Source organism: Triturus cristatus, chromosome 6 (assembly GCF_964204655.1).
Source record: "Triturus cristatus chromosome 6, aTriCri1.1, whole genome shotgun sequence".
Lineage (NCBI taxonomy): Eukaryota > Metazoa > Chordata > Amphibia > Caudata > Salamandridae > Triturus > Triturus cristatus.
In genome coordinates, this window is record NC_140589.1 from 557,947,062 (window position 1) to 557,972,009 (window position 24,948).

The 24,948-nt window shown below is 45.8% G+C and overlaps 1 protein-coding gene across 4 annotated transcripts in view; it reads right to left on the reverse strand.

Moving 5' to 3' along the window:
- The window catches only part of PHIP (PHIP subunit of CUL4-Ring ligase complex), a 1,862,070-nt gene that overhangs the window by 1,719,765 nt on the left and 117,357 nt on the right, over positions 1-24,948 (reverse strand). For all 4 annotated transcript variants that reach the window (XM_085610989.1, XM_085610988.1, XM_085610991.1 and 1 more), the window contains exons 5-6: positions 5,396-5,546; positions 5,058-5,156 (exon numbers count right to left, since the gene is read on the reverse strand). In XM_085610989.1, coding sequence (XP_085467115.1) covers positions 5,058-5,156; positions 5,396-5,546 — 250 coding nt within the window. The remainder of the gene's footprint in view (positions 1-5,057; positions 5,157-5,395; positions 5,547-24,948) is intronic.

Below are 24,948 nucleotides of genomic sequence, written 5' to 3' on the forward strand. Positions count from 1 at the left end.
TATTTAAACTATTGTTGAATGTAGGTTTGACCATTTTAGCACACTGCACATAATATATATGTATAATACATATATATGTATAATACATATATATGTATAATACATATATATGTATAATACATATATATGTATAATACATTATATATATATATATATATATATATATATATATATATATATATATCCCCGCTACTCTGTTTTCACAGTTTACTGCACCGCAGTACATTGAGTTAAATCGCCGTACTAATGAATATGGCAGTATTGGAATCACGCCCGCACTGCTCACTGCAATGACTCCTGCACTCTTCTGTAATACACCTATGCCGTATTTTAACAATGACCGTATCTCACTTGCTAACTTTCTAATGCTCAGTGACACCCTGTGTGTGCAAAACGGATGGTGTTTACTACGAGTCTTAGGACTTTCGGTGTCTCTGGATTATGTTTACCACTCTGAATAAGTGAATAGTGATTGCATCACAGTAGCAATTTAATTATCACGTCAATCACGCAACTTTTTAATATGCACCTTGGCACACATGGCTAATTTTGGTATGGAGTTCTTATTAAGATGATGAGAAGTGTATCAATTTTTCTTTCTTGGTGTCTCCTCCCCCCTCCCCACCCCCCTTTTTCCATTTTTTTGTCTCCATCTCTGGTTTAGGTATTGAGAATGCGAATAAATAGTTTTTCGAGCGCCTGGACGTTCCCTGACCGGACTATAGGTTTGGGGGTGGGGTTGAGTATAGGGTGTCTTTCCCGGACTCCTCTGATCATTCTAGATTTTCTAGGTCCTGATGAAGCGCATTGGGATCCATTAGGGACCCACTGTTTGCACGAAACATGTCGTCCGCGACATACTCTTGTATATCCCAAACATTTTTTCACGAGTTGAGAGCAGCGGGAATACACTAGCTCCTCCCTTTATTTTGTTTAAGGAAAGTCTCCAAACGCTTTTATATTTTAATTTACCTAAAGGACCGCTCATTAAATTCGCTTGGGTACAGATAGGTAATCTTAACCCACTTCCACTTATCCACTTGGCCCACACACCCATATGCACAAGTGCGGCAACTCCTAAAAGATCTCCATCAAAGAGCCCTCTTGTGGGGCCCGTGAGGGACTGCAGCGCCACCCCCACGAGGAGCATAGCCCTATGATGATGCTTAACACTCGCAAGGGTGTATGGGGGCACAAGAACAGATAGGAGTTTAACCTCCACAGCAAGCATACTCAAACCACTTTTGGAGACTAACGCATTGATTCACAACCATAATAGGTTGTTTTTTTCTTATTTTTTTCATTCCAATAGAGGGGAGGGGAGGGGGGGGGGGGTTACGGCCCTACACTTTGACAACACTATATTGATTTTTAAGTCTCGCCAGGGGTTGCAACTGCCATTAGGTCTTTTTTCTTCTTTCTGTGCTGCTAGCGGCTTAGAGGTCAATGGTGCTAAAACCAAATGCATGTTTTTCCCTAAAAATAGGGCAATCCGTTGTAATAGGCAGATACTGGTGGGTAAGACATGTATTGACCAAGTGTCTTGTTTTTGACTACCTAGGTATTAGAATGACACCCAATCTGTGTTGAGCTACCCTGTTGGAAAAGACTAAATTGGTGCTCACCAAGCAGATCGCAAACATAGCAAAGATCCTGCGTAAAACCATCTTCCGAAGTGTCACCCCGCTCCGCCCTTGAGATCTACAAGGCCACTGGTTCCGTTTTGTATGGTGTCGGATTATGTGGCTCCTCTAACTCTAATGGTCTTGCTATGGTGGATGTATTTAGTGTGGCCAGATTTCTTATGGCTAATGAAATTATGTGGACGTGAGGTTGTTACGACTCCTTTCAGAGTATGGTTCCCATTGACGGGGACCTTGACCTGGTACTCTGAAACCCTAAACCTATTGGATCTACAGAGCTTTGATTAGTGTTTTTATTTCATTGGAATGCTTTAATATTTGTCATCCATGGCAACAGCTGCTGGTCTTTTTTTATTCAGATGATTTGTACAGTTGGTTTTATTTTTGCTTCATGATCTTTGTGAACGAAAATAAAGCATTTTGTATTGTATTGTATTGCATTCATGAGCACCAAGAAATTTGACTTTTCTAGGTGCCAATCTTAGAGCACCCAACCACCAGCACTGAAATCAGTGGTTCGGTCCACCAAGCATAGGCTCTTGTAAGCAGTGGGCCTGGGTGACAGACATTCAAGACAGTAGAAGCTCTAGTTGATTTGTCTTCTTGTATACAGGAGTGATCCGGGGGGAAAAAAGGGACAAGAGATTCGAAAACCAGGATTTCAAATGCCTGCTCGACATATAGCATGTACTAAAGGAACAAGTCAACTGGAATCTCTACTACTGTCCCGATAAAGCACAACATAATTGTGAGCAGTTGGCCTGATATATGATGTCACTAATTCTAGTGTACACCTTGTATCAGTCCAAACAACCCTTATGGTGATTGGTTGTAAAGTCAACCTTATAGACCAGCTATCCTAGTGGTAGCATGGACAAGAGTAGTCTTAGGCTAAACTCTGTATGGCATGTGAAGCCAGCTGTTATACCATTTGCAATCCCTTGAATACCAAATGAAAGGACACCACAAAAGATATATTATAAAAATAGAATGTATTTATTCTAGTCAAAACACCCTCAGCACTCTTTATGAGATTCGAGGTAAGTACAACACAGTCTTATTTAAGCATACATAAGTCACACAGGTAAGTAATACAGTTAGGCCCTAGGGGCCACGCAAACCATATACTAAGTAAGTTGTAGAAGAACCACTGTCACGAACACAGGTTAGGCCTAGGCCTAGGGAATCGCTGGGGCTACACTATCCTATCAGTTGCTAGGCAGTGGGAGGCCCACGGGATTCAGGTGCAGAGTGGAAAAACTCACGCGTAATGCGTTAAAGTCGATAGAAATAGTAGTATTTAGAAATTAAGAGTTTTAGGACACTTCGGAAGTAACTAGGAGTTAGAGACTTGGAAACTAGACACTTGGATAGTCAATACCCTTGTGAGCACCGGAGTACTCAAGTTACCTAGCCCACGGGCTGCGGGTGCATAGGTGTGAACTTGCGTCGGGTTTCGTCGTCGACTCCTATGGATGCCTGAAGAAAAGATGCTGACAGGCAGTCAGTGAAGAGTGTCCGGTGGATTCCAAGGATGGAATCAAGAAGGAGGATACCTGCAAGCAGAGTCTAGGTTGCCAGCCAGGAGCCGGGAAGGAACCAGGAAGGAACCAGGCGATGTTGTGAAGATGCAGGTGAAGAGGTGAAGCTTGTCGCAGCAGCCACGGGTACCAGGAGGCGTCGAGGACGACCAGAACCAGGAGGCGAGCAGTCCCACAAGGGCTCTTGCTGTCGGCGGCGAGTTTGGACACAACAAGCCTTGGCAAGCGCAACCCACGCAGAATGAAGGATTTGCTTCTGTTGCAGACCAGGAAGGCCTGAGGTGCTGCTCTTTTACAGGGAAGCAAGGGCCAGTCTGGAGGAGCCAAACCAGGGGTGGAAAGTCAAGGGTTCGTCGTCGCAGAGGTCACTAGCCAACGGGCAAGCAACCGGACAGACGCGTCGAGCAGGAAAATGCAGAAGGGCCCCACGCAGAACTCGTGGAGTGTGGAGGGCTGATCTTCGGTGCAGATGGTGCTCGGGGTTGGGGCTTCTCAATCCCCAGGGCACAACTTCGAGGATGCCTCAGAAGCTGCGCTGGAAGCTAGTAGCCAATTTTCCCAGGTAGCCGGTCCCACGTCTCTCGTCGCCTCCACGGATCTCAGCTTTGCTGTGGATGTGGATCAGGGGCGGAGAAGTCTGGAAGTCAAGGCGCTGGTCGGGCTCTGCAGTCGGTTCCTCGTAGAACGTTGAGCAAAGCAAACGGCAGGTCGCTTGATGGTGCCTGTTTGCACAGGGTGGCCACTCCTTGGCCACAAGGGAGATTCTTCAGTCTTCTTCCGTAGTCGAATGTCTGGGGCTCTGGTTAACTTTAACCGGGTAGAAGGTCTTCAACATGTCTTCTCCCTCTAGAAGGGAGGAATACTATCCTCATCGCCAGAAATGGTATGGGGGTATTATTCCAAAGTGTTAGACACCTTACACGGTATGTTTTGATAAAGCCAAACCATAGTTACCATAACCGCGAGGATTATACGGCACTTTAAGAGTATATGGTAGGCAATATCATAGAACAGCTATAAGGACATGGTTCCGAAAGCTGCAGACAGGCTCAGCTCATGCTAGAGCACCATCTCACATGTTACCAAGCACTCTGCCTTCAGGATTGTTAAGGCCTGCCATAGGAGTGACTGATAGGTTACCCATGTGTCTATATATAAGGTAGGTATAGGAATACTACACCTAAGCAAGGGGTGATTACACGACCTTGCCCCAGCTGAGTGATCAGCCAGTTGTGTCATAATGGAAGGCCAGCCAGGGGTGGCATAATACATGCTGCAGCCCCTGGTAGGCCTAGGGTACACCTATGCCCTGGGTACCTAAGGTACACTGTACAGGGCCTAGAAGGTGATCCTTACCAATTGGGTTAAGTACCAAAAGTACATAGTGTGAATTTAGAGAGAGAACAGCTGGGCTGTGGGTCTGATTAGCAGGCCCACAGCCACATCTAAGTCGAAAACCAGTGAAGCAAAAGCAAAAAGTGGGGGTGAACATAGAAAGCAGACCCTACTCTCCTACAATAATAAAACATGTTTTCATATATTAAGATGGAGCCTTGAAAACAACAGGACTGTGTACCCACTGGAAAATTCAAATTTTACCCTTCTGGTCCTTTATTGATTTAGAATATTTTTCGTAATTGCCTAAGAATTTCAGTTGGGCTCTAAAAATGAAATTCATTGGGACAGCACAGAAAACTAGTGGGTGGGAACCCAGCATCTGAGGATATCAACTCTCAGACTTCTGCCACATTGGGTGGTGTGTGCGTGTGGTACTGGAACTATGAAGTAACCGTTCTCACAAATCGACAAAGCCTCTGGTTTGTGCTTAATCAAGTCACATAACATCAATAATCTGAGTTGAGAATTTACTTACCTATACCAGGTGGGGATCCAAAATTCACAGGCGTCTCTGGAGGTCTACCACAATGCAATGCTGCAAGAGCAGTTCCTTTCCATACAACATTTTTGCAGCCTGTAAACATAAGATACAATAATCATCCATTTGAGTGCAAACTGGGTTGTATTTACAGGATTCCGGTATTAAATACATACAAACTATTTACAAATTAGATCACATTTAAAGTATATTGGGAGAATCTAAAAAAGCATTGGTCACTATGAAACTCAATATTGTCATACTGTTATTTATATAGCTGTAGCATTTACAAATGTGATGCAAAATTAAGAAACACGAGAAAACAAACGCCTTACTTTTTTTCGTCCTCAGCAAAGACTGACTTCCAGCCCCTAATAACGTCTGCACTCCAGGAACACTAGATGGAATATCCTGCTCTAGAAGTGGACCTAGCCGATGGCATATTTGCAGTAGATGATCTGGTGACAAATGGCGGTAACAGTTCACCTATGTTATAAAACAAATGGAATAGAGGGTTAAAACAAACATTAAGACAAGGATAGTTACACAGTATCCAAATACGTATTTAATTTTTTATCCCAGTGATACCAGGTGTCAACTTTTTTTTTTACTTTGCTGTAAGTTAATTTGGAATGAGCTTATTTGCCACAAGGTATAACTTGTATGGACTATTTAGTAAATGAAAATAACAAGCAGAACTGTTGACCAAAATTATCCTTTGGCGGGTTAAACACAAAAATAAGGAGGAAAGCCATTCCATCAAGAAAATAGACAGGAAAGCCATCATCAAATAATAATCATCAAATAATTAGCAAAGAGCAGGAACAAAGTCGACTCTGCTTCTATATTGAATGCATTAAAGTAGCAAAAGCTTTCTATTGATGAGAATTAAAAAGGATATGGAAAGTTTTCAGTAAAAAAGGTTCTGTGCCCATGAATTTAGTTAAAAATATTGGAAAAACCAGGGGATAGCAAGGGATGGGACTCCAATGATGAAGCATGATGAAGCATGACACCAACCAGGTAGTGTGAGGGGTCTTTTAAGAACACCTAATGGATCCCTGTTCCTACCACACATAGCGATTGCAATCCATACACTTAGTGGGTCCGTCCATATTGTTTAAGTGTATTTAAAAATATCCATCGGGGATTCAGACATTATAGACATCTCTGCGCATAGTGTTTGTGCTCCATGTCAATATACTACTCTTGATGTACTACAGGCTATGTACTTTATGACTACCCAGTGTGCGAGCTGTTTTAGTGGTCTCTAAATTCATATTTCAAGAACAGAGGTGAAGATATAAGTGTATGGTATTGCAGCAGCCAGGGAACAGGAAGTTTAAATGAACACTAAGGATCCTGTAGGAAAGCACCATCCTTGTATGATCACCCCCTCCCCACTTTTCGCTCCAATGTGGATGGGTATGACTTTGAAAGTGCACTGGAGCCTGCAACCCAGGCCCCAGTGATCTCTTCCTAAAACTGATATAAGTGAATTGGCAACCCCATTTGGCAAGGACTACAAGTCCCTAGTATATGGTACCACTGGTACCCAGGGCATGGGAGTTAAAGGGGTCACCAGGGTCTCAAGCACTGTTTGGGCCTCCATGAGTGACCCAAGTAAACAGAGCACCGCAGTTCTGTCAGTGCAGACTGCAGGATCAGTGCAAACAGCTCAAACTTGACTTTGCCCTCACATGTGAGGCAAAGTCAATGCACTATTTTTTATATATGCCAGTCACACCTGTGCCGAGGAGGCAGATTGCAATATATTACGGTGGGGACATATAAATGCAAGCTTAAATGTCCCTATAGTAGCCTTTTCCATTAAGGGCTACTATAAGTGATCATGAGTTGGCACCGGGGCACCCTCGAGGTGGCAAGCTCCATTAGGGTACTGCCGCAATATGTCATGTTTCGCATCAAACATGCCCCCTCACCCCCGACATGATTATCATATCAAGGACAATGTGGCATGCATCCAGGTGGCTTCCTTAGAGGTTGCCCACCTGGTTGCCTCGCCTTTCCTGTGCTCTGGCTGCCAGCCAGCAGTTACTGCTGCCAGGACAGGAATATGATCCCCTGCCAGGAGGTTTAAACTCTCCAAGGAGTAACAAACAATGGCTGGATGGGAAGCAGGTCACACCTCCCTCCCCGATAGGATGGCTAGTGAAGTGGCGCATCAAGGTGGTGAGCTTCAAACCTTTACCACCTGTGATATGCAACCAGGCTGCCTCCCAAAGAAGGAAATAGCTCTCCCCTTCCCCCAGGCACATTTGCACTTGGGCAGGTGGAAAATGTTGTAGTCAAGAGGTGTACACGCCCAGGAGGTTAGCCACACCTCTAGGGTGGGCTACCTGGTCTGCACAGCTAAGAAAGGTTTCCGCCATTTTTAAAAGTGGCAGAATAGAGGATTCTGGGTAGAAAAGGTGACACACACCCAGATGTGGTCACCTTGGGTGGATTAGCCGCTGCGGCTAGTAGCCCATTGGACACTTGCACCCACACCCCTAAATCTAGGATTTAGAAGATGCCCCTGGCAGAAGAAACTCCGTTCAGATCTGACTTGCAAGAAAGGACACAAAAGAGACCAGTCTGCGACAGTAGGAGCTGCACACACCAACAGCTTGATACTCTGCACCTGTGGTAACCTTCCTGGAAACGCATGACTGCGACTCGTCTCGGACCAAAGAGTGATCACCCCACAGACTGAGGGACCCCTTTGAGAGCCAAAAGCACATCCAGACTCACTGGGACTAGTGTCACTAGTCCCTTGCCCACCAGACCAAAAAATAAATTTAAAACACCGTAAACCAAAAATAAATCCCAGGCCATCGCACCCTCCGAGGGATCGTCCAAAGGTAAATGGTCCCGTGCATTGTGGGAAACAGGCCTGAACTCCAGCAAGTTTCACGTAGCTACAGTTTTCCCCTGGACCTCCAGGCATCAAAACAACTTTATTTATTTTTGAGTTTTATATAGAGCCAACTAGATCAGGGACATCGGGTATCAGAGTGCTTTACATGAGCATCAGTTTCCTTACAGATAGACAAGAGGCATGAGGAGATTAAGTGATTTGCCCAGAATCACAGGATGTTGCGCGGCGTTCCCTAGACACGAACCCGGTTGCCCAGATTCGAAGTCAACGGTTCTGGCCGCAAGGCTACAACTTCTTGCTGACTTTACCATGCCAAGGCTTTACTCGCCGACGCAATTTGAGGAAACACCGCAACACTTTAATCAGATGCCAGCAGTAGCCAGTTGTCGACTTTATGCACCCGTTTCCTCCCCAGCACCGTGTAAGTGGTAAAATCAGCACCAAAGACAGCCAGGACAACTCTGCACCCAGTCTTCTAGAGCCAAGTAAAATCTAACCGACTGTCATGGCTTGGTCCTGGGACCCACTTCACCTTTACCCTCCTTGGGTTCCATGCAGCTCAACCTGCAGGTTACGGATAGTCACTAGGGCTTTTTACCATTGGCTGCAATACTAACGTTTTGCAGTGTGTTTTGCACAGATTTAATTTTACTTCTAAAATCCTTAACTCCGGTTATACTTATTCGATTGAGTTTGTTATGGTGTCTTAAATTATATAAAAATCAGCTTTGTTTTTATAGATTTGTGTCTGATTTCTTTTGAGTCATGTCAATTACTTATTATCCATGTTGGTACTCTGAAATGCTTAACGTGTTCCTCTAGAAAAAACGGACTCCTCTTTGTCACTTTACTAGGACTGAGCTAAGGATTTTTTATTGTGAATCCAAGGACCATCTTGGGGGTATTGTGAGAGCATTGCATAGTGAAGCCTAACCAGCATCACTACTTTATACTCCACCTTCCTACAGTGCCATTAACAATCTATTGAGCTTTGAGTCTATAATAATCTACGGTCAAAGACAGGTCAACATATGTGGGTGAAATAGAACACTTCATAATTTGACAAAAATACAAACATACCTAGACGCAATGTCCCATGCTGTCATTAATCAACAATAACATTCACAAAAGCAGGAGTTGGACACAAGAAACAGCACAAGGCACGGCTGAAAATGGCCCAAGTGGTTTGTGGTTGGCAACGATCATTTGAAGTGATAGCGTGGCACATCAGAATTGATGTCTAGGATGGGAGGTAGATCACAGCAGCCCTCATAACCAGCTAAAGCCTTACGGGCATGTAGGCAGCATGTCACAGTTTCCTAGCATGTTGATATTCTACTGCAGAAACCGGTAACGTGCCCCAAACCCAGTAGGACATTTAAATAAAAAATCTGTGTGTAGCATGAACCTAAGTTAACAGACCTGATAAATAAGAGTTTGAGCATCTAATTCAGATCCACAGATTCAAAGCTCTGATGGCATCAGACTTCATTATTGCTACATCACTAAAACAAAATGAAAATCAACAAGCTGGATACCTTCATCATCAGTTGTGAGTGAGAAGTGGTGTACACAAAAGCAATGGTCCGATCAAATCAAAAAGGGACTCTAATTGCAAGAATTAAGGAAATGACTATAGCGCTGGGACGCCCTCGGGTAGCTACGCGCTTTACAAAACCAAATCCAAATCCAGTGGCAAATTTCCAACACGTCATTCAGTCCTTCAATATACTATAAGTAAGCTTTATTGTATCAAAAAATATTACAAATAAATATGCTTAAAAAAATACATTTGATCATAGTTAAGAACAGAAAAACCATCAAGAGAGGTTTCTTTCTGAATAAAAATTAACAATGATATCTTAACCGACTAAGCCAAATCCAAAAATGGCATTAATGCATTCATAAATTAAGGAACTCGATTAGTAAAACAGAGTTAAACTGCATCTTTGAAAGCTCTAACATCTGCCCCGACAAAATGTTTCTGTAGTTAAATTTTCCGCAGTTTTAACAGACTTTGGCAGATATATATGATGTTACCTAATGTTTCTAACCGCACCTACGTCAGCAGCTGTTACTCCTGGGGGCGGAATTCCATGATTACTCAAATTGAGCCAGAGGAATATAAAGGAGTCTGATTCTCGAGAATTATCTTTTAGCTACAGCTTCTAGGTTGGAATCCAGATATGGTTGCCGGACATAATCTGATAGGAGTTAATAAGTAATTCACTGTGCTTTTAATTTCAGTAGGGGCTTGATGCCTTCAGTATGATAATTCAGTTTCATGGTTACAGAAGTAGATTAGAGCATAATCTTAATACACAAAAAGCTGTCCAACACTAGGCATGTAATATTCTATTTTAGCAAAGCTAAAATGTTTAAATACTGGGAAATGTATCTGTGTGTAAAATAATGGTACCTTCACATTCTCAAGAGCCAAACTGAGTCACGCCTCAATGCAAAGAATGAAAACACTAAAAGATAAAGATAATTGGCTAAATGGGATCTCAGAATGAATCGCTAACATGAATCGCTAATCACTGGTGCACTTGAAATCAGGCACTTCTAGATCAGAATTGTTAATATGTGACTGCTCTGATTACATCATGAACACAGAAAGGGTTTCTTGTTTTCCACTTTTGAAGCAATAACAAGATCAAGCAGAGGTTGTAATACATTTATTTTTCCTTCCTATGGATAACCATATGACGTATCTTATTGCAAACACAAATGATACCACTAAATTCCAGGTACACAGGAAAATAAATAAAAACATCTGTATACTCGCAGTAAAAAAAGGAAAAAAAAAAGCACTAAAGGGAACTTGTTCTCAAGTGCCTTTACTGCCCAGAAATGTTGCCTGAAGTTGAAGAACCAAATTCAGTGGATATCCTGAGAGAGAACCCTTTCTCACATTCACATTCCGATGATACCCAAAAATAGCACCACTTACAGGTTTATATCGCGCTTCAATAAATTGTGTGAAAAGTAAACTGTTGCTCTCTACGAAAGCTCACTCGTTAATCTGAAAAGAATGATAGCATTTCATGTTTTTTTTCCAGATGCTTCCTTTTTTATTGGTTAGAGTCTACTTTTTGTGTGCAAGAATAAAATTTTGGGCTAAAAAAATAACAAAAAACGATTTAACAAAAAAAAAAAAAAAAACCAACAACAAAAATAATCAAGACTACCATTCAAACTGCACAGGCACTCAAAGCAAGGCCCTTTGGGGGTTTTAGTGACACTTAAAACTCCCAGAATAGAAAGTAAATATCATTCTGAATTAAGAACATTGTAGGGGAATCGGAGTGTTAAAATAATAGCCTTCCAGCAATGATATTGCTAGGCAGCCTTCAATTAACCCTACTAGTAGACCTGGCCATCGAAACCATTTAAAATAAAGGATAAGAAGCTATATATCATTAAATGGCTTTCAGAATTACAATTTATGAATGAAGTAATTTTATTGTGTATGACTAATTAAAATTACTACAAATATACGCTATTCCGAACAAAGACTCCCTGTGTCAAAAACAAATAAAAAGAAAATCACATAATTAGTTCAAGATGTACAATTCTGCATCTGTTTATCTTAAATTAATCTTCAAGTCTAATCTTAGCCTGTATTGCAGGTCGGTCCAGAGCCTTTCTGCTAACCTTTGGTTGCTCATTAAAGATAACTTTAAATCACAGTTATCAAGTCTGCTTTCATTAATTCCAGGCTTTAAGGATTTTCAATGTATCGAGCCAGAACATTATCTGTTGAGTTAAAACACAACAGATAGTGTCTCCTTACAGGTACACGTTCCATACGTTAAAAACATAGGCTTTAAAGATCAAGTTACTTACCTTCGGTAACAATAGATCTGTAAGAGACATTAGTTACAGATTCCATACCTTAGAATTGCCCCCAGGCGTCAGACTGATTCCAGTGAATTTTTTCTCAGCAGAACCCCTGCGCGTGTCGGTAGGTGGCATCGGTCGCCACTGCGTTCGACGCTGGCGTCGTGATTGCCGGGATGACGTCACGGTATCTACTTAGACGCTACACCTGCGCGCTGACGTCCATTCTTTTAAACGACATTCCACGCCAGAAGCGAAGAGCCATGCAATACACTGACCACTGGTGCACAAACCTAGGGGCCTGAAAGGGAGTCCCTTACTCTAGAAGTCAGTTCGCAGACCAGGGAGGATGGGTGGGGCGGTAAGGAATCTATAACTAATATATGTCTTTCAGATAGATCGTTACCGAAGGTAAGTAAATTGCTCACCTGAAAGGGACTATTAGTTATAGATTCCTTACCTTCGAATAGATACCCCAGCAATACCAACCCCGGAGGTTGGTCTGCGAACTAAGCTCACATCAGAAAGTCCTGGAGATCTGAATGGCCAAAGAAGCCGTCTCTCCAGACTTGGCTAGCCAGGCAATAATGTTTAGTGAACGTGTGCAGCGATGCCCATGTGGCTGCCTGGCAAATTTCACCGAGGGGGACTCCACGCCCCAAAGCGGTGGTGGCAGCCATCGCCCTGGTGGAATGGGCACCCAGTCCTACCGGAAGCTCCTTTTTCGCCAAGGAGTAACAGATCTTAAAGCAAAGGAAGACCCATCAAGAGATGGCCCATTTTTGCACGGCCAAACCTTTCTTGGGGCACACATTGCCAACAAAGAGTTGATCGTCCACACAGACTTGTTTTGTGCAATCCAGACGGTGGAGTGTCTCCTCCTCCTTGGAATGATGCGGGGGTGGGAAGAAGGTAGGCAAAGTGATGGTCTGTCCTATGCGGAAAGAGGTAACCACTTTGGGAAGGAGGTCTAGTTCGTAGGACAACATTGTCCGGATGAATAGCAAGGAAAGGAGGTTAATAAGAAAGAGCCTGAAGCTCACTCACACTGCAAGCAGAGGTGATGGCAACCAAAAAATCAGTTTTTAGAGTCAAGAGTCTGAGAGGACAATTATGTAATGGCTCGAAAGGAGCACTCATAAGGTAAGTTAAGACCAGATTCAAGTCCCACTGGGGCATTACGAAAGGAATAGGAGGAAAGAAGTGAGTAATGCCCTTAAGAAATCTATTTACAATAGGGGACTTGAAAAGAGAAGGCTGATCAGGAAGGCGAAGAAAGGCCGAAATGGCCAAAAGATAGCCTTTAAGGGTGCCCAGAGCAGAGCCCTGTTGGGCCAAAGATAGAATTAAGAGGAGAACCTCTGAAAGAGGGGCAGAAAGGGGATACACAGCCTTTGCAGTGCACCATGCCACAAATGGGTTCCATCTACAGGCGTATACCGTTTTAGTGGAGGGACGCCTATCTGCCAAGATGACATTAAAGACTTCCAGGAGGAAAGTCAAAAGCTGTCAACTGTCGCCGGTCAATCTCCACACAAGGAGGTGGAGGCTGGATAGGTTTGGGTAGAAGACTGTCCCCTGCTGCAGTCTGATCGGAGGATCTATGGCCATGTTTAAGAGCTCTGGATACCAGACTCTCTGTGCCCAGTCTGGAGCCACAAGAATGACTTGGGCCCAGTTGCGCCTGATCTTCAGCATTCTGGGCAGAAGTGGTAAAGGCAGAAAGGCATATAGAAGACCGCAATTCCACTCGCGACGAAAAGCGTTGCCGAGTGCCGCCTTGGGAATTCCAAAGCACAGAACTGCTGACATTGCGCATTCTCTTCGGTGGCGAACAGATCTAACCAAGGCTCTCCCCACTGCTGAAAGAGACCTTGCACCACCTCAGAGTGAAGACGCCATTCGTGATACATCATGCACCGGCAGCTGAGTTCATCCACCCTGGCGTTCAGAGAACTTGCCAGGTGTTGAACGACTAGGGACATGCCCCAATGTTACAGCCACGCCCAAAGAGGAAGAGCCTCTTGACATAGGGTCCACGACCCCACCCCGCCTTGTTTGTTGCAGTACCACATGGCGGTGGGGATGTCCGTGAACACCTGCCTTCAGTGCAAGACGAATCGCCCAGAGCTCAAGAAAGTTGATGTGGAGCCCAGACTCCGCCGGACACCAGAGGCCTCTGATCTACGCCCCTCCCATTGGCCTCTCCATCCCAGGAGTGACACGTCCGTCACTACTGTGGACCCAGGTTGGGGAAGGCAGAGGGATCTGCTTATGACCCAATCCTTGTTCGTGATCCACCACTGCAACTGACTTGCAGCCCCCTCCGAGATCTGAACGACATCGGAAATATTCCCCTGATGCTGTGCCCACTGGAACTTCAGGTCCCACTGCAGAGCCTGCATATACCATCCAGCATGATCTACCAGCAGGATGCAGGAGGCCATGAGGACAAGCAGCCTGAGGCTCATTCTCACCGAAACCTGGGATACAGGCTGAAACATTGTTATCATATCCCGAATTTCCCGGACTTGCTGCTCAGGAGGATAAGCCCGAAACTGCACTGTATTCAGAACTGCCCCGATAAAAAGGAGCTTCTGAGAGGGAATCAGGTGCGACTTCGGCACGTTGATAGTGAACCCCAGCAAGTGCACGAGGTCCGCCGTAGTCTGGAGATGGGAGACGACAGCCTGGGGCGAGCTCGCCTTAAACAGCCAGTCGCCGAGATTGGGGACGACTGGAACTCCTGATCCGCGCAGATGAGCTACTACCACCGCCATCACTTTCGTGAACACCCTGAGGGACGCTGGTAAGGCCAAAGGGGAGCATGGTAAACTGAAAATGCTAGTGGCCTACCATGAACCGTAGGTAACGTCTGTGGGCTGGTAGGACGGGGATGTGGAAATAAGCGTCCTGCAAGTCCAACGCTACCATCCACTCTGCAGAATCAAGGGCGGACATCCTGAGCGAATGTCAACAATTTGAACTTCTCCTTCTGGAGGAGGCGGTTGATGTCCCCGAGATCCAAGATAGGACACAGGACTTTGTCCTTCTTGGGTACCGGAATGTAGTGGGAATAGCAACCCCAAACTACTTCTGGCACCGGGACGTGTTCGATGGCACCCGTGGCCAAGAGAGCCAGAACCTCCTGATGGACAAGGACCTGATGTTCTTCCGACATGCGATAGAATGCAAGTGGAATGGGGGGGGGGCGGATAGTTTGGAAGGGGCTATCTGCAAAACCCACCTGTCTGACATGATGTTATGCCAGTGGGGGAAGTGATGACAGATCCTGCCGCCCACTGGCAACTGGTGGGCCTGAAATGTCAGACTAGGAAGGTTTGGAGGCTGCTGCAGAGGCGGCACTGGAGGACCGGCCCGCCCGCTGGCCCCCAGACCCGGCCGCGCCGAAGATGGGTAGCTTGCGCCGGCCTGTGGCCCTGGGTGGAACGTGGTGGGGCACCCCTTTCGTGTCCACGAAAGGGGCAAAAAACAGACTTAAAAGGGCGAGAGGTGGCAGCGAGGCCTAAGGATCTGGCCGTAGCTCTAGAGTCCTTAAAGCACTCAAGCGCATTGTCCGCCTTGTCAATAAACAGGCGACAGCCATCAAAGGGCTTGTCCAAAAGGGTTGATTGGACATCCCCAGAGAGGCCAGTGGACCTCAGCCAGGTGTAGCACCTCAGGGCTTCTGACATAGAAATTGTTCTACCCAGTGAGTCAGCGGTATCCAGCCCACATCAAATGGCAAACTTTGTTTCATAGCAAAAACTAAAGGAAATGATGGACGGAGTGTTGAACATTGCAAACACTCACCCCCAGTCAACTGATCTGGGTTTAATCCATCACCGTTCTTTAGCCCACTCTGCCACCCCAGTTCAGACATGGCCATATGCAAATCAGTCTGACCCTGTGCCTCATGGGAACAGTCCAGCCCGAACTACCAAGCCATGTCTTCCCTGGACCGGAAACAAGCTTCCTAGGACCGGTTTCTGGCATTTCAGCCGTCTTCAGCCAGGCTTGCTTGAATCCAGTGGCAAAGTGAGCAAGGGACTCACGTCTGAGCATACCCTGCCAACTTATGGCGAACATCTCTACCCTCTGCGACCGCGCGGGAGAGTACGGCCCGGGCCTACTCCGGGCACTGTGGAGGCACCTGCGCAACAGTGTCCCAAACAGACTGGGTGTACCGGCCCAAGAGACATGCAGTGTTCACTGACCGCAGTCCTAAGCTGGTGTAAGAAAACATCTTCCCAAGATGGTCCAGCTTCTTGGATTCTCTATCTGGGGGAGCATTAGAGAACGCGTCTTTAGATGTTGAGACTTGGACACACAAGCTCTTGAGGGTAGAGTGTTGGGAGAGGAAAATTGGGTCACCCGGGCAGTGGCGTTGGGCAATCATCCTATCCACAGAAGCCCCTGTGCTGGGCTTGGACCAAGTGCCCAGAAGGATGTCTGTGAGGGCATCATTGAACGGCAACAGGGGCTCCGAAGAGGCTGCTGCCCGCTGAAGCCCCTCAGTCAGGAGGTTTGCCCTGACTGCCACAGTAGGAAGCTCAAGGCCCCAGCCCTCAGCCGCCCTATGCAACACCACAGCGTAGGAGGCTCCCTCCTCCGTGGCCACGGTAGGGGGAGAAAGCATACCAAGGTCTGGGGAGATATCCTGACCACTGGCCTCACCAAACTCCACTCTCCAGTCTGGCTCTTCAAGTTGGTCTGCCAGAGGGTCAACAGATACCTCCCAGTTCTCCTCACCCACCTCTGGCTGCCACTCAGGGTGATAAGGAACGCAAGGGTAGAACAGTGGTACAAAAGAACCGGTCAGCGCCGGTGCGGTCCAGCACTGTGTCCAAGACGAGGGTGAGGCCGGGGTCTACGCCAGCAACATCTTTTTGGTGGACAAAACGGACAGGGTCAAGCGACCTGTAATCAACCTCAGCGAGTTCAACAAGTGGCTAGTGTACCACCACTTTAAAATGGAAGGGATTCATCTCCTCAGGGATGGCCTACGTCCTCTAGATTGGATGGTACGGCTGGATTTAAAAGACGCCTACTTATTCATTCAAGTCTTTCCTCCTCATCGCGGTTTCCTCCAATTCATTTGGCAGCGCCAGACGTGCAAGTTTACCCCCTTCCCTTTGGCCTTTCCTCAGCCCCCTGGTGCTTCACCAAAGTCCTCAGACCAGCGGTGGAGCTCCTGAGAACACAAGGTATCCGAATGATTGTCTACCTGGACTACATGCTCCTCATGGACGTATGCCCCCATCAACTTATGAGCCACGGCGGTGGATCTCCTTCAGGGTCTGGGTTTCATAGTGAATGAGACAAAATCAGTCCTGACGCCTTCCCAGACCCTTAGCTTTCTAGGCTTCGTGGCAGACTCCACTTCCTCCTCTCTCAGTCTTCCGACCAGGAAGGTTTCAAAGATTCCTCAGGAATTGAGGCGTTCCCTCTCCAAACCTCAGATGTCACTCAGGCAATTGGCCCAGATTGTGGGTCTCCTCTCTGCCTCTATCCAGGCCATCTTCGCAGGCCCTCTATAATATCCAGCGCTTCAACGCCTCAAAGCAACTTACTTACGCAGGAGTTGTCCTTACTCTTACATGGTTCCTCTGTCCGAGGAGGCCCGGGAGGAGATCAAGTGGTGGTTGGAACACATGAAGGCCTGGAACGGCCGAGCAATCTTCAGGTCAGCCCCAGACCTGGTGATAGAATCCGATGCCAGCATAGGAGACTGGGGGGACAGGTGCGGAGAATTTTCCATAGGAGGGTTGTGGTTTCTTAAAGAACTACATTTACATATCAACTGCTAAGAACTCCTGGCAGTTTTTTTTTTTTGCACTCCTCTGTCCTCTTAAAGACAGACAATATCTCGGGAGTCCGATATATCAATCATCTGGGGGGCACAAGGTCCAAGGCCCTCTCGGACACCTTTTGGCAATACTGCTGGGATCACCAAGTGTCGGTCACGGCGGAGTATCTGTCTGGTCGTGAGAACCAGGTAGCGGACTTCCAATCCCGCAACTTCCGAGATTCCAGCCTCTGGAAGCTCAAACCAGAGGTCTTTCGGACTTGAACGATCGTTGGGGTCCTTTTCCTATGGACCTCTTTGCCTCAAGATTGGACAGTCAACTTCCACGTTTCTTCAGCTGGAGGCCGGACCCGTTTGCAGTGGCCACGGATGCCTTTATCCAAGACTGAAGTCTGGAATAGGGGTACGCGATCCCTCCATTCGCGGTGATAATGAGGGCGACGGCTCAGATCTGGAGGCAACGTGCAGAGGTGGTAATGATCACTCGCCTGTGGCTATCTCAAGTTTGGTTTCCGGTTCTTCTAGAACTTTCCTGGGATTCTCCAATCCTTCTCCCCTGGTTTGCAGGCCCTCGAGGGTCCCTGGACCACAGTTTCAGAACCACTGCCCTTGATCAAAGCCTTGATGCTCAAGCCACAAATGCAATACCTTTCCAGATAAAGCGTTAGCCCTTGCAGACCAGACGTTGTGACATTACTCACAGGCCAGTTCCTGACACACCATCCATCTCCTCTGGTCTCTCTCTCACTGTTCACAAGGGATATTTAACCTACGTGTCTACAATGCATCATCACTCTGTTTGATAAGATACATGTATTCGAGGAATGCAAACTCCATCCCCAAACCTTTCCCTTTATTCCCTTTTGTACTCCATCTATGCTACTCTCTTCAGCACTATGACATGACCTGCGGGTGACCTGAAAACCACACAAATAACCCAACACAACATAGCATCGCGTCTTTTACTGTAGTTTCAATTTGCTCCAAGTGGGATATAGAGAAGCAATTCTCTGACCTTTTAGAATTAATAGGGATTGCTCAAATCCACTGGTAATGGGATGTCTGACTGAAATCTGGTTTATTCTCTGCTATTGATGCAGCATTAGTTGGAAACAGAAGTAGTCGCCCACTGTTCATAATTTACTAAAGAATTTCACTCTTCACTCATTCATTTGATGCAACTTGGAATGCCTCAATGAAAAACACCTCTGTTATTCTCTTTTACCAGTCTATAATTTTTTTATAGTAATGCACCAAAGAATGTTGAGGTTTTAATTTATTGGGGCTCAGTCTGTGTACCAATGACTTCATCTGCAAAGCCAAACATTAGGTGTGGCATGGCCCCAAAGAGTACCCATGCGCAGACATTCTAACTGAACTCTGAGACTGGTGGGCTTCACAAGGGTAGAAAATGACCCAGCAGCCTCCATCCGACCCCCAAAATGACCACTGAGGGAGGCGAACTGTAACCCCCTCCCACGTGAAAGAGACGATGATCAAAACAAAACAGTGCAAACCCGAAACTGGGAACCTCACCATCATCCTCCCCTGGCTGGCAGCAAGAAGCAACAAGATGGCCGCCGCCACTCATAGACAATTAAAGCCTATGGAGTAATTCAAACACAGACAGCGAGGGGGTAGGAGCGGTCAACTGACCACTTGGGCAGCTCACACTTAGAAGCTGTTCAGGAGGATTAAAATCCCCAGCTGATCGATGTGACAGGAGTCCCTAAGACTGGTAGGTCCACAGGGAAGGCTCCCAGTGCTGTCCTCCCCCCTAACCAGTGAATAGCAGCTGATGCCACTGAGGCAGCTGTGGACCCCCTGCTGAAAAAACTACTTAACCCTGGTGGTGGTGGCTGCCAGACGCTGTAAGGGGGAGCCAGTCTATGTTCTCTCTCTCAGTGCAGTGTCCACCCTCTCTTCCCGCATTGAGATGGACAGCTTTAGAAGCCAGTGAGGGACAGCTTTAGAAGCCAGTGAGGGACAACAAGAGGAGGGGGGCCTTGCCAAGCAACCACAGAGGGGATCTCCCCAGGGACTTGGTGCACAAGCGACAACAAGGTAAAAGGAGAATGGGAGGCAGTTTTTGGGCCCAGTTTAGAGCCATCCAACAGCCAGGGGCCGAAAAGTTCCAGATGCTCTCTGTTCTAACTGCGCCTTCTAGCAATGCACTCCTGGCTTTGCAGACATAGTGTTTATATATACTGCGAGTGGCATGACCACTCGAGTCTCATGCGACCTCACATTTATTAACACTAAACTCTCGGAGTTCTAGTAAAAAACCAGTGCCCAATGGCAGCCAACCCCATGAAAGAAAAAAAAAAAAGAAAAAAAGAGACCTCCTCTGGGCCCAAAAGCAGCCTGCTGACTATCCACCAGCACTGGATAGCCAAGACTCAGAGGGAATGTTGGAATCCTCTGCAACCAGAGGAGAAATCCAATCATTGATGGCGGCCTTCATGAAGGAAATAGGCCTCCTATGGCATAATTTCAAGAAATCAATGAGTGAGCTCACCCATGTGGTCTAAAGGTTAGACACAAGAGTGGACCATCTTGAGGTCGCACTAGCAGAGGGCTCACATGAGAGACAAACTAGCAGTGAGGGTTACTGAACTGGAGAAGAAAAGTCAATGGCTCACTGAAAACGGAAGATGGAGAAAAACAGTCAAAATGAAGCAACAGCAAATCAGGGGTATACTAAACTCGGTAGCAGACTTACTGTGCTATATAGAAGACTTATTTGAATCCCTACTGCAGACCCCAGCTGACCCTGCAATGGAAGTAGATCACACTCATGGTGTGTTCAATACATTTCAAACTAAGAATTTAGCCCTGCACATTCTTCCAAGGGTGCACCACTTTTTTCACTAGGAGGAAATAAGAGCAGCCAGGCGAAAGCAACCTATATTATTCTGTTGGTCCGTTTTAAAGCTTTTCCAAGGAGTCTCCAGTTAAACCCTGGCCAAGAGGATATATTTGAAAATAGCGACAGACTACTTGCACTCCCATAATATTCTATATTGCTCGGGTTGTCGGCCTCTTGTTTCAATACAAAGACAAATGAGTGTCAGTCTCTACCAGGCAAAAGGCCATCAACTTCTTACAATTGAGGGATGAGCAAGACACTGGAGATAGCCACTCGGGGAACTTGAAACAACAGATATGGCGCAGACACTAAACTAGGAAATCCAGACGCAAGGAAGCATGGAAAGCAGCTCATGAACGACAACGCTTCCCTGGCGTCCCTTACCCAGAAAAACCATGTACTCAAGAAGTTCCTTATAGACCCGTGCCAATCTCCTGCAGCTATTGGAGGCAAAGACCCCCCCCCACCGCCGCAGACCTGTCGGCAGAGTCCAGCAAGGTCAATAAACTGGTGGTGGCTTTACATCTCCTTTCAGACTTTGTGATGGGAAAGAGTGGCCTGCCTTGCTTCATAGTTGTTTATATACCATATGGGGCTAGCGACACGCCCATCAACCCAAAAAGAACTAGCCCTAGTATGATTCGACGAAAACCTTACACTTGCTGAGGAGGAAGCGATTTCAAGGGAGTATGGGGAGAGTTGGACCATAGTGTGGGAAACAGGAACCTGGCGAAACATCCCCAGACTTGGTATTTAATTAATCTGTGTAGTATTTGTTATATGGTTTGTTTGTTATTATGGACAACCTAATAATCCTCAACCAAGGATGTCATATAGAGAGACTGACACAGGAGTGCCTAAGCAGGTAGAGACCGAAAGATGGCAACCAATCCCATCTTTAAAGCCTTCATGCACAACAAGAAACAAATTCTGAACTTAGTCTCCCTGAATGGTCAAAGTCTTAACTTGTCTTTGAAGAGGAAATCTTTACTCCACTGGCTACACATGAAACAAGTAGTTGTGGTCTTTCAACAGGAGTCACAACTCCAGGTGGGAAACGTTAAGAGGAGCCAATCCGGATACTTCCCACTACAATTCCATTCCAACGCACATACAAAAGCGAGGGAGTAGTTATTCTGGTCGGGACCACCACCCGATTACAGGTAGACACGATTTATAGAGACTCCAAGAGGAGGGTGATTGCAGTTGAGGGGACGATAGGGAGTAGACATTACCAGGTGTCAGTATAAGGACCAAATGATCATAGGGAACAATTATTTTCATGGCGGTTTCCCTTCATATCCAGCCATTCATTTACCAATATGATAGCAGGAGGAGACTTTAATGTGGGCCTTAACCCTAACAATGGTCAGATCCCAAACATCATGGCAAACGCTGCACCCCACCACATGAGGCCTGGAAAACCTGAATTTCTTTAAGGTCTAGCAGTCCCACCATTAGACAAAGACTACACATTTTACACACAAACACAACTCGCACTCCAAGACTGATAGGTTCCTTGCACCTAAATTACGGATTCAGGGAACTAGGAACCAATTAACCTCCATAAGAGATGGTGACGGGCAATGCCGTTCCCATGACCAGGAAACCAGGATGGTCTTTTTGGAATACATTGTAGCCCTATATAGGGGGAAGCACATCCCTACAGGACAAATGCCTGATATATCCTTACTGGACAAATACCTACCGGAGCTACATTTTTCAGATACTGTGGCCGCTCTATGAGAGGAATTAGACCTGCCTATCTCAGAGAGGGTCATACAAGCCATACAAATACTCCCCAATAACACGCTGGGTCCAGATGGATTCCCCAACTCATTTTATAAAGCTTTTGCTAGGATCCTATCCTTATATCTGACAAAGACCGTTAACTCCTTTTTTAATACACAAGGTTACCCCTTCAATAATGGACTCCATTTTAACCGAATAGCTAAGCCAGGAAAAGACCCACAAAGAATGCGGGCCCTACCACCCGACAGCCCTCATTAATGGTTACGATTTATATGAAATAACTGATCCAGAGGCTAAAAGGGGTGTGGCAGGACCGGATATCCCGATATCAGTCAGAGGGCCATCAGAGACCGTCAAAAGGGAGATAATAGGAGGCTGGCAGTAAATGGGATTGGCCAAGCAATGACCACATTGATGCAGATCCTCTTTCTCTCACTTGATGCAGAGAAGGTGTTTGAGTGCATTGACTGCCTTCTTAACTAAAACATTTCATAAAACACTAGGCCACCAGTTGAAAACCTCTATACTGGCAAACTATGTGAGACCCTCCTAAAGGATTTCCATACAAACTAACTTTTCACACTCGATAAGGCTGACCCGGGGACAAGCCAGGGATATACACGCTCACATATTCAATCCAACCTGGAAATTATGGACTTAGATACAAGCAACGGACATGTAAAAATGGCACTCTTCGCTTAAAATATCCTATGCTTCTTGACCAATTCCACCACCTCCTTTGGAGAAGTTAGACCGTTTAAACCATCTTAAGTGATGGGTGAGGCGAAGAATCAGGAAGCCAGTGGAAAACATTGCCTCCAGTTATCAGCTACAAGTTGCACCAAATGGAATTGACTACCCGAAGGTGAGCATACTATCCAGCACTAGCTAACTCTTTTGCGGTAATATATCCCTCTTTCTAGATAAACTAATTATCACCGCTATCGAAGGGCCGAATAGAGATTTCTTGAATAGGCAGGATCAACAGCATCAAAATAAACTTCCTGCCACAACTATTATATCTTAGTGGATGCCTACCAGTGAGGATTCCCTCAGAAGAATAGAAATCTATACAAACAGGAATCTGGGCATTTAGACAGAACAACAACACACCTCGAATTGCAATAAAACCCTACTGATTAGTAGCCGAGCGAAGGGAGCAATGTACACTCCAGACTTGGGGTGATATATACTGGTGGCACAGCTCACACCATCTCCTACACGGTGCTCCCCAGAGGACAAGAAACACTGGTGCCTCCTAGAACACTACCGCTCCCACTCACTTTAAACTAACTGCTGTGGCTGTCCCCGTAGGTAAGCCGATCCCTGGGGCCCTTGGCCTGGGCAACAGAAGTGATATCACAACATTGGAACAAACTGCTTGGACTAGACAGGTTAATACTTCTCCTTCCTCACTGACCCCAACGCTAAGAAACCCAGACCTTACTCTGGGTATGATGGAGGGGGATTACCAAACATGGGAGGGAACCAACGCATTATGCCTTGGACAATTATACTCCAATGGCAACTGGAAGACCAGAGACCAGTGTGCCAATGACTAAGCCGAGGCCCACAGACCTTTACTGTATTACTCAATTGCTACACTGGGGCACACTAATAAGGGGGAAGCAGAGACAAGAGAACGAGTGGGGTAGAAGATAGGATGTCATATGGGGACACTACCAAAGCGCTCTCCAATCTTCACCGCACCCTGGACAGACCTACCACCTTGACAAAACTAACATGCGGGGACAATGAGCAACAGATCCTGCCCACACCTTGAGGCGGACTGGATACAGATTTGGAGCAGAGCGACTAAATCTTCCCTTTGCCTTCAATACAGGGTGAATGCTATCAAAATAATGTTGCGGTGGTACTGAACCCCAGTACGTCTGAAACCGATATGTAAAGCCCAAGATAGCTGCTAGGGGGGGTTGAGATACAGGGGATACTTATATACTTATGTGGTGAGAATGTTAAAAAATGCAGTCATTCTGGGGCCATGTTTTGGGAATCACAAACATTACATTACCCAGACTGCCGTAAATAGTGCTTTTTGGCCAAACGGATATAGACAAACTACTCTCTCCCTCAAGCCGAAGAAAAGTTAATAATCCATCTCTTGTTAGCAGCTTGACTAGTGATAGCTAAGAGATTGTGGAGAACCTCTTTACCAATGATAGATCAATGGTGGTTGAAGGTATGGAGAATACATGCTATGGAACACCTCACAGCCATTGTGAGAAACCCATTGTCCATGTTTGATATGGTATGGACACCATTTCAAATGTACATTAAAAGAGACCAGAGACTTCCACAGTCCCCACCCATGGTTAGGAATGGTAGGAGTTGGGACACGAGATACCAATATGGGGCACAAACCTGAATAAAGCTTTAATTAAGCTTGCTTGAGACACAGATCCCGAATGCCGTGCTGTTCTTATGTGCATGTCAATGTGTGTTCGATTTTACTCATAAAATAAAATGGACTGGCTTTGAAAATGGTTAAAGTTGTTAAAAAAAACATTAGCTGATTTTTTCCACGTGTCGGAGTTTTACCTTCTGAGTTTACTTAATTAACATAGGGTCTAGCTCTTAGTCATTTGTTTGCAGATGTATGCTTTCACAAGCCTGGATAGCTGCTCTTTATATCATGTTTCTATTTCTAGTTAATTTATTGTATTATATTTTAGACTGACCCAACACAATTAAATACAGCATACAAGAAGAGCAT